The 12,995-nt window shown below is 58.6% G+C and overlaps 1 protein-coding gene across 1 annotated transcript; it reads right to left on the minus strand.

Moving 5' to 3' along the window:
• Positions 1-4,668: 4,668 nt before the first annotated feature.
• CEBPA (CCAAT enhancer binding protein alpha) lies at positions 4,669-7,259 on the minus strand. Its single transcript, XM_045796176.2, has one exon. The coding sequence runs from the start codon at positions 7,127-7,129 to the stop codon at positions 6,065-6,067; it is 1,065 nt and encodes a 354-aa protein (XP_045652132.2). The 5' UTR covers positions 7,130-7,259; the 3' UTR covers positions 4,669-6,064.
• Positions 7,260-12,995: the final 5,736 nt, after the last annotated feature.

Below are 12,995 nucleotides of genomic sequence, written 5' to 3' on the forward strand. Positions count from 1 at the left end.
TGGCTCCCTCGAGGCCCTGTCTGGGTCACTGGGTGACATGCCCTGGCCCTAGGCCACCGTGTTGGGCCACCGGTGATCCTGTCCTCGGGCCGTGGTCCCTCAATATTGACTTTGCCAGTCATCCTGGAGTGGGGGACAAGAGGAGAGACACAGAGAAACCGTCTTTGAGACCTGGACGGCAGAAAGGCCATGATCCCAGCTGCCCAGACTGTTTGAGCAGCCCTGGCAAGCCTGGGACATACTGCCCTGCCCGTCCCCAACCCTCTCCTCTCTTCCAGAAAGCCCGCCTCCTCCTGTCCACACTCCATATGGAGCTGACCATCTCTTGGGGCCTGGCTAGCCTCTGCTTTGGGTGCGAAACTAACCACACAGAGGTGTCGAGGGTTATCTAGAACCAGAGAGGTTATGTTTCTTAGGTCTTTCATTGCTCCCATAATGGGGAATCCTGGTCCCTCGAGCCCCTCAGGCAGACCTCAGGCCAACCCAGTGGACACTTGCGTGGAAAGGAGGGGGTGAGGATGTTTCTAAAGCAAGGAGAGAGAGGAGTTGCAGAGAGACCCATGCGTTCAGACGCTTGTGCTGAAGGCCTGCCGCAGGCCAGACGCAGGCCAGATTCAGCAGGAAGCCAAGAAAGGCAGGATCCCAGGCAAGTTCATGTCATTTGGCTCTAGGAGTTCATGGTGACCTTGGGGAGAACAGTTTCCAGGGAGGGTGAGGCTGAAGGTGAAGATGGAGGGTGGGGACAGGGAAGATGAAGCATAAAGTGGCTCTCTGGGTACATAAAAACCACAAAGCATGTTTTAAAAAAAACAAACCACTTTCTATCCCAACTCGATCGCTGTAAGAAAACTATACATCTTTCAGTGGGCCTCAGGTGGGCCTCCAAGCACGGTCTGGAGAATGGGGATAAGGAAGGGTCTAAAATAAGATAAGATGAGATAAGATAAGATAAGATAAGATAAGATAAGATAAGATAAGATAAAGTAATACAAAATAAAGTAAAATAAAATAAAATGAAGTAAAACAAAATAACGTAAAATAAACAGGACTACTTCCTTTTCCTAAAGAAAAGAAAAAAGCGTCCTACGTCTTGGCTCTGCCTAGAAAGGGCTTCAGAGCAGCAGAAGATCCTTTTCCTGTGGTCTTTGTCCAGCCCCTGGGGGCCCCTCAAAGCAGCCAGGCAGCGTGAACCCCTGTGCCCGGCTCCCCTAGCAATCATGCCTGCTTCTGAGAGCCCAGCTGGTCTTCTTGCCCTCCGTGCCCACCCACTCTACAATCAAAGGGGAAGCTCTAGGGTTGAGGCCCCCATGGGGCGCCCAACACCATTGTCTGCTGTTGCCAGGCATGGGCAGTGGGCTTGGGCACGGCGAATGAAGAGAAAGGAGATCTCCGGAAGCTATCGCTTAGGGAGTCCTGTTCCTAGTGGGTGGGGCCAGAAGCCTAAGAAAATAATAAATAAAACAAAAGTGAAGGGAAGCAAAGCTCTTGGGTGCCAGAATGGGGCCGGCTGGGGCTGTGGCTGCCTGAGTAATGGGTTACACATTTGTCTGTCTCCGTCTGCAGTGACCAGGACTCAGGATGCGCAGTGGGCCTTGCAGGGGGCTGGAGGGGAGAGCCCAGCTGCGGCCAGATCTAGGCATACCCCTGTGATGGCCCCATCCCCGGCTGGCCACAACGTGGCTGAAGCGTTGCTTGTGAGCTCGCGCTCCTGCATCCCAGCCCCCACTGCCCCCCCCTGCAGCTCCTGGGTCCCTGCCGGCCTGCACAGATTGTTTGCGTTATTAATGCCGTTTTCCCAGAGATTCCATCTGGCTTTTTAATTGCTCTGGGATGGGGCTAGGATGCTTTGATAGTGAATTGGTATCTTTCCTATGTCTCTGCTTACGTCAAATGCTCCATGCACAGAGAGGGGCTGGGGGAGGGGAGAAGTGGGGGGGGGTGTCAAGAGAAGGGAGATAGCATAATCTTTCAGAGAGACAAGAAAGATCTTTCAAAGGTGCTGGTGGTTTAGTTCTATTTAAGGCAGAGAAGAGAAAGGCCTTCCCCCACCCACTAGCATAGGAAATAAACAAATGGGACAGAGCCACCGTCCAGGCAAGGACCCTACCCCGTGTCTGCAGAAGGCCTGTGGGTGCCTGGAAGGACAGGCCTCAGGGAAGAGCAAGGTCAGGGTCTCTGCTCTCCCTTTAATGGCTTCCCTTTCTCTCCCCGCGGCCCCCTCTCCTCCCATGAAATCAGCAGCTTCTGGAGGAGGCCTGGCAGGTTCCTGCCTGGGAAGGAGGGGGCGGGAGACCTGGGAGCGGCAGACACTCCTCACCGGTCCCAGTGGCTCATCACAGGTGTCAGAGCCAAACCCCACGTTCACAAATTCCCAGGAGATCCAGGAGATATGGGTGACATCCGTGACAGTGCTAAGCCATCAGGAGGCATTCGGCAGCGAAGGAGCACCTCCCTCTCTCCCTTTTACCTTTGCTTCTTCCCTGGAGACTGGCTCCTCTGAACAGCACTCTCAGGGGCCACCAGAACCTGAGCCTGGTCGGTGGGGCAGGCTCAGGTCCTGGTGGCCCACCGAGGGGTGAGGTCCCTGCTCCCTGCAGGCTCAGGTCCTGGTGGCCCACCGAGGGGTGAGGTCCCTGCTCCGTCCTGAGAGAGTACAAGGCAGAGGCATCCAGGCACGTTGGACTGGGTCCACGACCAGGTCTTGGATCAGACTGCTGCCTCCAGGAAGCCTTCCCTGGTGGCGTGTAGTCACACTTTGAGCTTCCCTTTATTGCACTTGTCACCCTTAAAACATCTTGGGACCACAAGACTGTGAGCTCCGGAGAGTAGGAGCCAAGTCTGCTCGTCTCCAGCTGAGTGACCCATCCTTGGCACAGGCCCTGGCACACAGTAGGCACCCAATAAATACTTGGGGTGTGTTCAGTGCCAGGCTCTTGGAGTGGTTCTTCACAAAGGCTGCAGTCGGGAGGGGAACCATGGGGGCCCTGCAGGAAGCAGTGGGTGGCAAGGAGCAGCTCTGCCCCGGGGGCCCCTCTGGCCAGGCACAGAGCACAAGCCAGGCAGGTTTGCCCCACACTGCCCCCTCCCTATGGCCGGCTGCTCTGTCCCTTGGGGGCCCCCCGCTGGCCCCACTCCTTCCCTGGGCTTGGCTTTGGTCGGATCCGTCTTGTCCCCAACCAAGTCTGCCCTGGACCTCAGGGTGTATAGTAGGAGGGGCGCCCCTTAGTAGGCTGACAGCTTTGAAAGAGGAAACCCCAGGAGATGAGGCAGTGGGAGGGGAGAGGGAGGAGGGCGGGCAGGAGAGGTGGCCCTCCCCTGCTCGTCCTGGGATCTGTTCTGGGGGCAAGGGGGGAGGCTGTTTGGCCCCCTCAAACAAGAAAAACTGGAATTAGGCACTGAACTCAGAGAGGGTTTGCTGGGGCCTAGCAAGCCGTGGCCTGCCCTAGGCCTCCAGGCAGGCGGTGGGGCTCTGCCTCCTTGGTTCCCAGGGCGGTGGGGCAGGCAGCCGCCTCCACACTGGGCTCGTGGCCTTTCCTCTGCCAGGAGCGGCCATGGGCGAGGAGGCGGCAAGACACAGGACAGAGAGGGCGGGGGCCGGGGCGGGAAGGGGGCAAGGCACCCCTGTTAACCACACGGGCAGGTAAAGCTAAAGCTCTCAGAATTGAAAAGGAGTGTGTAATTTCTTGAAACTGTCCCAGCCCACATTGGCATACACAGTAAGCTGCTCCAGTGAATCCTCTGGGGGTGAAAATAGAAGGTAAAGAGCATCTGCCTTTTACCCTCAGCGAGAGTAAGCTCTGAAAACCCAGCCAGCTCCTGTGCTATATCCTGCCGGGCCTGGTTCTAGCAGGCGTGAGCGGGGGGCCCCTCTGGTTGGCTACCACTGTGGCTAAGGGGGCGCCGGGGTGCCTGACCTCGCAAGGCCGTTGTCTGAGTGGGGGACTTGGTCCAGGGTGGGCACGGCGGGCAGGGTGGATACCGGCGCTGGCTCCTTGCCAGGGGGTATGTGTGAAGGACCACGTACCCACCGCAGGCCTGCCGCGGGTCTCCTTCCCCGGGGTTAGCTGGGACAGGTATGGAAGGTGGGGCGGAGGGGTGTTCAGCCTCCAGGCTGCCCTTTGGGACCCTGCTGGGGTAGGCTAGAGCCACACAGCCCAGAGCAAGTGGGGAGGGCCGAGGGGCATCCTGCTTGAGGCCTCCCCCTGCCCTCCCGGTGTCCTACTGGTGGGTAAGGCAGGACAGGTATGAGCAAGGCTGCTACAGAGCCAGAGCTGTGAGTGATCTAGAAGCAAAAGTGGCCGAAGGGCCCCCGGAGCCTGCAGCCACTGAGCCAGGCCTGTTCAAGTCCCAGAGAGCCCGTGGCACTCTGCTCCTCCCAGGGGCCCGTGAGAGGCCACACCAAGGCCCTATGAACCCCCCTCAAACTCTCGCCCCCCAGGGAGACTCTCTCTTCAGGCTTTGGGCTTTCTCAGCTTGGAGCCTTCCTTCTGCCATCTATTTGCCTTGGTTGGGAGAAGTTACCCCCTTCATGTAAAGAGGGGCTCAGGGTGGGGGGGCTAATGAAAGTCAGGGTCTCAGCCAGGAATACGCCGTGGTTATTTACAAATGTGATCTGGCCCACGGAAAACCTTGGAAGTAGCTTTTCTGGTTTTAAAAAGACACCAAAACTTACTTTGATATGTTTATATTATAGATATAATACATAAAACATCTAGCATGAAACTCTACGTTCTCCCCAAAGAAGAGAACCAAGCTGTCCTTCCCGGCTCCCAGCCCCAGCAATCTGTGCATGCTGGCTGGAGGCCGCCTCCCTTCCAGACCAGGAGCCAGGGCCTCTGGGGGGACAGGCCTGTGGGCGGCCCAGGCCAGAGGGCACCGAGGCCCACAGCCCCCCCACACCCCAGGGAAAGAGGAAGCCCACCTCACCTCTTTGGTTCCCCTGGGAGCAAAAGCAATCCCCAAAAACCAAAAGGAAAGAGAGCCGCAGACCCTCCCTGCAGCTGCTGACAGAGTCTCATTTTGGCAAGTATCTGAGCAAAACCAAAACAAAACAAAAACCAAATAAAATGGTGGTTTAGCATAGACGTGCGCATTCACATTGCACAAGGCACCGCTGGGACACAGAGAGGCCAGATACAAGTGTTGATATCGGCTGATAAAGCAAAATATTTGGAAAGCTTCTCATAACTTCGGTCCCTCTGGGATGGACAGATTGTGCTTGGTGTTTGTATGGCAATGCTGACAACATACAGTACAAGGCTGATGGTCCCAGGGTCCCTTCACCCCCCACCCCCACCCCCGACCACAGCTCTAGGTTTCCCTGCACCACCGGGCTGCCACTCCCATGAACACATGTCCAGAGAGCTACCCCACGTCCTAGCTTTCTGGTCTTATTAGGGGCAGGGGGCTCCCACTGGGCACCGGGTGACCCCATTTAAGTGAGTTCTGTCCAGGGAAGCCCAGCCTGTTGTAGGCTGGGAGATTAGAGGCGAGGAACTAGGGACCCTCCACCTTCGTGTAAAACTAGGGGAACAACCTTCCAAGTCCCTGTATTTCCTCCCTTCCAAGGACAGGCGCTGGAAAAGCGGCTAGGGCTGACTTGTCGGGATCTCTTCTCCCCGAACCTTCCTTCTGCCGTGGGCCTGCACATTGCCTTCTCTCCTGGGGGCCTGCAGCCTCAGGAATGAGGCAGGAACCCTCCAAATAAAATGACAAGGCACATATATGCTCCCCCTACTCGGTAGGAATCGGAGCGGCGAGTTTGCGTTTCCAAGGCACAAAGTTATTCCTTAATACTAGAGTCGGCCCGGGGCTCCCGGCTCAGCCCCACGGCACTTCTCCTCTCCTGCAGGGAGAAACCACCGCCTGACCCCTCATCTTAGACGCACCGAATCCGGCGCAGAGGAAGGCGAGGGGCGCGCGCAGCAGGCCAGGCTTTCTGGCGGCACCGGAATCTCCTAGTCCCGGCTTGCGCCGCTTGGGCAGTCTTGAGATCCGGAGACCCAAAACCACTCCCTGGGTCCCAGCCAGCGGCCGGCCCAGGGCGGTCCCGCCGCCCCGCGCCTCACGCGCAGTTGCCCATGGCCTTGACCAGGGAGCTCTCGGGGAGCTGGCGGAAGATACCCCTCAGCGTGTCCAGTTCGCGGCTCAGTTGTTCCACCCGCTTACGCAGGCGGTCATTGTCACTGGTCAGCTCCAGCACCTTCTGCTGTGTCTCCACGTTGCGCTGCTTGGCCTTGTCCCGGCTCTTGCGCACCGCGATGTTGTTGCGCTCGCGCCGCACCCGGTACTCGTTGCTGTTCTTGTCCACCGACTTCTTGACTTTGCCCGCGCCGCCGCCGCCCGCGCGGAGGTCGGGGTGCGCAGCGGCCAACCCCTTGAGCGCGCCGCCAGGGCCTGGCAAGCCAGCGGGGCCGAGAGCCGGCGCTGGGTGAGGGCTGGGCACGGGCGTGGGCGGCGGCGTGGGGTGGCCGGGCTGCAGGTGCATGGTGGTCTGGCCGCAGTGCGCGATCTGGAACTGCAGGTGCGGGGCGGCCAGGTGCGCGGGCGGCGGGTGCGGGTGCGGCGGTGGCGGCGGCGGCGGCGGCTGGTAGGGGAAGAGGCCGGCCAGCGCCAGCTGCTTCGCCTCGTCCTCCTCGCGCGGCTCCTGCTTGATCACCAGCGGCCGCAGCGGCGGCGCCCCGACGCGCTCGTACAGGGGCTCCAGCCTGCCGTCCAGGTAGCCGGTCGCCGCGCAGCCGTAGCCAGGTGGGGGGCCGTGCGCCCCTCCGGGCATCACGGCGCCGCCGGGGCCCCCGGGGGCACCCGTGTAGTCAAAGTCGCCGCCGCCGGCTCCTGCGGGGGCCGCGGCCGCCTTGGCCTTCTCCTGCTGCCGGCTGTGCTGGAACAGGTCGGCCAGGAACTCGTCGTTGAAGGCGGCCGGGTCGATGTAGGCGCTGATGTCGATGGACGTCTCGTGTTCGCAGATGCCGCCCAGCGGCTCCGGGGCGGCAGGTGGGGCGGGGGGTTGCGCGGAGCCCGCGCCCCGGGGAAAGCCGAAGGCGGCGCTGCTGGGCGCGTGCGGGGGACTCTGGAGGTGGCTGCTCATCGGGGGCCGCGGCTCCGCCTCGTAGAAGTCGGCCGACTCCATGGGGGAGCTACAGTCCTCCCGGCATGGCGAGCCTCGGCGGCCTCCAGCCTGCGCGGGGCGCCAATGCTGCCACCGCCCACCCGGAGCCCCGACTCCCTCGCGCCCGCGCAGCTCCCGGTCGCGAATGGCCAGGCCCGCGCGGGCCCCGCATTTATAGCGGGGGCGTCGCCCTTTAGAGTCCGACGGCGGAGCGGCGCCTCCTGGGTCTTAGCGCCTGCCTTCCGGAGGGGGTGGTGAGTGGGGCCGGAGAGCAGCGCCGGCCCGTAGAGGGCCCGGTGCAACGCCCACTAACCCCCTGCCCCTCCAGCCGGACCCAGACGCGCGCGCGATGCCCCACCCTGGGCCGAGATGTCGCCCTCGCACACACGTGGTTGGTGACTGGGCCCCCTCCTCTAGCTTCCCCGAGGCACCCACTTCCAGCCAACGGTCGGGGAGTCCGGGAGCACCCAGACGCTGCGCTGGGCGGGGCGGGGGGGGAGGTGGGGGGAGTTGGTGGAGGGCCAGTCTTGGTCTCTGAGCTACTGCGGCGCGGACTCGCTTTAAAAGCGAGAACTAGTCCTGTTCGGGACCCGCGTCTCTGCTAGGCGACAGCGTGGAGAAGGGGCTGGAGCCGGGGGTGGGAGGCAGGGAACAGTTTGGGACGTGTGGCCCAGCGCACACAGCGGCACGGAGAGGCCGAGGGAAGCGTCCTGGAGCGCGGTGATTTTGCGTCTTTATCTCTAATCTCCAGGCGACCCCACCGATTCTTCGCAGAAGTACCTTTCCCCGGCTCCGCCTGTCAGTCCTCTGGGGTCCCACGGGCTCTGCACCTCCGGGCGCTAGGACCCCGCGGGGAGAGGAGGGAAAGGGAGGCGGCTGCCGCCAAGGAGCCGGGACGACCCGGCTGGTCCACCCGCCTGTGCTGGAAAACTTTTTCTTTTTAATTAACTTCTCCTAGCCGGAGCGCTAGGGTTGCTAGGCGCGCAGGGCTGGAGCTGCTACCCGGCCCTGGGCCGCCAATTTTTTCCTGCGGGCCGAGCTGGATTCCAGGGCTGGGGTACCGGGGCGAGGTGGGGCGCATAGAAGGAGGGGGCGAACTTGACTCTGGACGGCGATCCCAAAGCGGGGTAGGCGGTCAACGGGATCGGGATCCACTGCCCTCCCCCATTCCGGTGGGCTCCAAGGCGGGAGCGGGGGTGCCGAGGGGGCCGAGGCCTTGGGAATCTCCGCGTACTGGAATCCGAGCACCTACTGGGAAAACCCTGCCGATGGTTCTCAGGCGCTGGGTTCCCGGGATCTTGGGGAACAAGGTGGCCAGGCCCGGGTGCCCGTTGGCGGCCGCCTCCGCATTCACTGCCGCCGGGGGAAGGGGTTTAAGGCAGCGCGTCTCCCCAGCCACGTGGCGCCTCGCGGTTCTATCCCGGGATCGCCAGCCCGGGCGCGGGGCGCCGCAGGGCTCCGGTGGGGCCTCCTGGGCCCGCAGATCGCCCCCGCCTCTACCCCCCACCGCCCCTTCCGACTTTGTGCGCTGAAGCCGGACACCGGCTGGAGGTGTGCCTGTTTGAGGAAGCCGGGCTGCGCAGGTCAAGACCCCCTCCCAGCCCGCGGCCTTCCCAAGCCTGGCAAGGCGCCAGAGCCCGCCCAGGAGCCCTGGAGGAGGCGCCCCGCAAAAGCACAGCCGGCCCCGGGGAGGCCAAGCTTCCACTGTGGTCACTGTAAAGAAGCAACTTCGTCTGGGGAACACATACTGTGCTTTAATCAAGTTCCTATTCAACATATTCCCAATGATTAATGGCCCAACTGCTGCTTTTTTTTTTTTTTTCCAGAGCTCATACGTGAGATATTTTAAGCTTTTGGCCTGGGAGAAAAAGTAAATATATTAAATAAATAGGCTTTGTGCGCCCGGAGCCACTCTTTGGGCCAGAGGCAGGACCCATTTCTGCGCCATGCCCCTGTGGGGACCGGGACGGAAACCCGAAAGTGCTCAGTGGAATTTTCTTTTTTTTCTGCCATGCAAAAACTAACAGGCTGTCGCAGGGTAGTAAGAAAGCACAGGCCCCTGAAGGTGTCCCGAGCCTCGCATGCACACCTGCTCTGCCGCCCAGGGCTCCTGTTGCTGGGACAGGCAGCAGGAATGTCTCCTCTTAGTTCAGGGGGACACCGCAGAGGCTGTCGGGGCTTCCAGGCTCTCGGGGCTTCCGTAATAAGGGAGTATGGTGGGGGTGGGGGCCAGAGGCACCAAGGGGCCCACACCCAGTACCCCGGTCCTCCCCAGTGGAACCAGAACTCTTCCCATGAGGCCTGCTCAGTGCCCAGAGATGAGTGAGAGGCGGCCCCTGCCCTCTCAGAGCTCTGGGCACAGGTGGGGAGACAGGTCAGCACCCAAGGTCTGCGAGGAGACAGTGGCTTTCCCACAGAGGGGATGACCCCAAAAGAGCAGGGGATGGGACTGGGCAGGAGCACTTGGTCGGTTGGTTCAGGAGACACAAATGGGGATGAAGGAAGGGGGTGCTCTAAGAAAGGGACACCCTCCCCGGTGAATATGGGGCTCTGAGGGAGGCAGCAACCACCGTTGTCTGGGGAGGTACCCTGGGCTAAATTGTGTCCCCCCGCACATTCATAGGTTGAAGCCCTAACCCCCAGTATGACTATTCTGAGATGCGGTTTTTAGGCGGTCATAAGGTTGGGGTCCTAATCTGATAGGAGTAATGGCCTTATAAGAAGAGGAAAGGGAGATATTTCTCTCTCTCTCTCTCTCTCTCTGTGCGTATCCCGCTCTGCCTCCCTTCCTCCCTCTGCCATGTGAGGGCAGGGAGAAGGCAGAGTATGCAAGCCAGGAAGAGAACTCCCACCAGAACCTGACCATGCCCCACCCTGAATTCAGATTTCCAGCCTCCAGGACTGAGAGAAAATTAAGGTCTGCTGTTTAAGCCTTCCTGTCTGTGGTCTTTGGTGACGGTGGCTAGAGAGGGCTTCCTGCAGGAATAGACCTTTGAGCTGTGCCTTGAAGGATGAGCAGGAATTTGCTGGAAGGATGGGCAGACAGAACGGCAGGTGCAAAGGTGGAGAGGCTGCGAGTGTATGGCATGTTCTGGTAACAAAGGACAAGATGTGTGGCGGGCTGGAGTGCAGGGATTGCTGGGGAGGGGCCTAGATAAGGCTGGATCCACAGACAGGGCTGGGTTCACGGCCAAGGCCGCTCCTGGTAAGGCCAGAGCCTATCTCAAAGGCTTTTGCTGTCCAGCTCTTAGCAGGTGAGCACTGTGATCCAGTTTGGGTTCCTGGAAGGCCACTGTGGTAGGGGCTGGAGAGGAAGGGTGGACCACGTGAAAAACAATGGAGACCGGAGGTCCTAGGGGAGGGTAGAGGACAGGGATGGATTTGAACATCAGGACTTAAAGTCTGGGTGGGGGCTGAATGCCTGGCTTCTGGCTGGGGGTACCATCCTCCAACATATGTAATGCAGGGAAAATCGAGGTTCTGCTCCAAAACCCCTTGGGGGTCCCAGGGTCTCAACACCTGCAGGACACCTGCCTATCTGCTTTGTGTCGCCCAGGAAGGGCCTCCAGGAGCTACCTGCCGTATTCTAGTTTTCCCTGTTCTAAGAGAACACATGGGGCTAGGAGGAAGCCAGTAGCGGACTGTGGGTGGGTCTGCGGGGCTGAGGTGTGGGAGCGCCCAGGAGCCTGGAGCAGGAGAGGCTTGGAGCTGTCCAAGCCCTGACCCAAGAACTGGCAGCAGATCCTGGGTGAAACCCCAGGGTCGGTGGAGCCGCTTTCCGTGGGAGGTGCCCGCGGCTGGCAGGGGTTTGTGGCCTGATAGGACGCGTGGGCAGTCCGCGTTTGGCTGGAACACTTGGGAGGGAGATGTCTGTGTGGCTTGTGCGGAATCGAGATAGAGCCAGTAAGAGCTGAGCATAAATCGTCGACCACCTTTACTATTCCTTTTTGTCTTCATTGACGACACTTGACAGTTCCTGAGGAGACCCAGTGGAACTCTCCAGTGTGCTTTGGCCTCAGTATGCTCAGCAGGCAGGGTCAGGGGACAGGGACCCAGGCCAGATCGGACAGGCTGCAGGCTCAGGGGGCCTGACTTCTGCCACCGCAGGGGCCAGAGGAGAGAGGAGGCATGCTCTGGCTCTCCTATTTACAAAGGAGGAAGTCCGCCACAGAGGTGAAAATGCCTTTCCTAGGTGTGAACTGTGCTCCAGGCAGCTCAGACGAGGAGGCTGCCGAGCTGGGGGAGGTAAGGCCGGGTGGGGAGACGGAAGCCCTCCCTCCAGTGCATCTGCTCCGCAGTGCTGAGTTTTGAGTGGGATGGAGCCGGAGTCAGGGGTCATTCACAAGGCTAACCATTCTGAGAAGACAAACAGAGCCCTGGGAAGTTTTTGTTTGAGTCAACCTTCCTAATGCAACGCACAAGAAAGAATTCATATGTAAGTGTGACACTTAATCAAATTCTGAAGAGCAATACTGGAGCCAACCCTTCTGATAACTTTTATCGAAAGCCTAATGGCTATAAGATTGGTCACTCCACAGCAGGACTAATTAAGATAATTAATGAGGACTAACTAAGATAAGACAGAAGAGAAGAGCTACACTTCCCAGGCACAGTTGGCGCTCTGACTAGGGGCCCTGAGTATCTCATACAATATGTCTAACACAGTGACTCAAAAATACTCCCAAAGATCTTCCTAAAACGTAGACACGCAAAACAAAACGCGAGTTACTCTTTGCCAAATGCACTGGTTAATGAGTTTTACGCTAAGTCGTTTTAGGTTTTGGAAGGTACAGTGTGTGAGCTCCAGGGACAGTCGACCAAGGGTCTACTGCTTCTTACCCACAGCCTCTGGGCGCTTGGAGAAACCGTTGTTATCCCTCATTAGATTATACATCCTGTCCCACCAGGAGGCCCCCCATATCAATGGGGGATCCTTCAGACCTGTTAAAACCCCTCCTTCATCCTTTACCAGCCAGGTGACCTTGGGCAAGTTGAATGTCTCTGAACCTGTCTTCTTTCCTGTACACGGGGGACAATAATTCATTGTAGTACATTTCTCAGCCTGTTCTAGGGCAAAGCACACAGAAGTCGCACAAAGGCATAGCTGACTGCATCGGCATGAGCTAGAAACTACTGAGCTGTTCAGAAACGTAACTATATTATACGTGTACCATATGAAATCGTAACCATGAGGCTTCAGATCCGTAAAAGATCCATACTGGCAGGTTCATGAGAAGCAACTTGTTTCTAATCTTCTCTTAATTTCCATCGACTGTGATGTGTGTATGGGTTTTTTTCCCCCTTGTTTATCTCATTTGCTTGCTGGCAGATAATCAGTAGCGGGCACCAACAATTTTAAAAAGAGAAAACTGAGTCAAAATTTAAAAATTCAGAGAATTCTATCCATTGTCTTCATGCTGTTTAGCAAATTGGGAAAAAGTCTCGTATTCTATTTTGTTAGAAAACTCCCCTTGGTAGATGATGGACCCCAGCCCTCCCCATCCAGCATTGGGAGAACATTCCAGAAAGAAAGCAGTGGATGACGTGGGCAGGCCCACTCCACATTTTTGTGGGATCTGGGACAAGAATACGAATGGTAGCCCACATACCATCTGTTTAAATATTAAAAGTTATCAGTCAGACGAACAAACTGTTAGATTAAATATGTTCTACCTTTCTGCCTTGACGAATAAATCTCTGTCATGTCCTAGAAGGCCAGGTTTAAATCTTGAATTTGACTTTGGGGCATGGTGGTGCCAGGAAAGCCGACCACCCCCTTCTCTTCCCACCCCTTGTACCATCTCCCACTGGAAGGGTCCTTTGTTGGGTGGGAGTAGATTCCCAGCACAGGGCTCCAACACTGCCCATACCCCCCTGAAAATCTCTG

This window comes from Ursus americanus, chromosome 21 (assembly GCF_024610735.1).
Source record: "Ursus americanus isolate L20-20 chromosome 21, mUrsAme1.1.p, whole genome shotgun sequence".
Lineage (NCBI taxonomy): Eukaryota > Metazoa > Chordata > Mammalia > Carnivora > Ursidae > Ursus > Ursus americanus.

Bases quoted from the DNA above. Each gene is read 5' to 3' on its own strand.
- CEBPA (XM_045796176.2), bottom strand. From the start codon at position 7,129: ATGGAGTCGGCCGACTTCTACGAGGCGGAGCCGCGGCCCCCGATGAGC.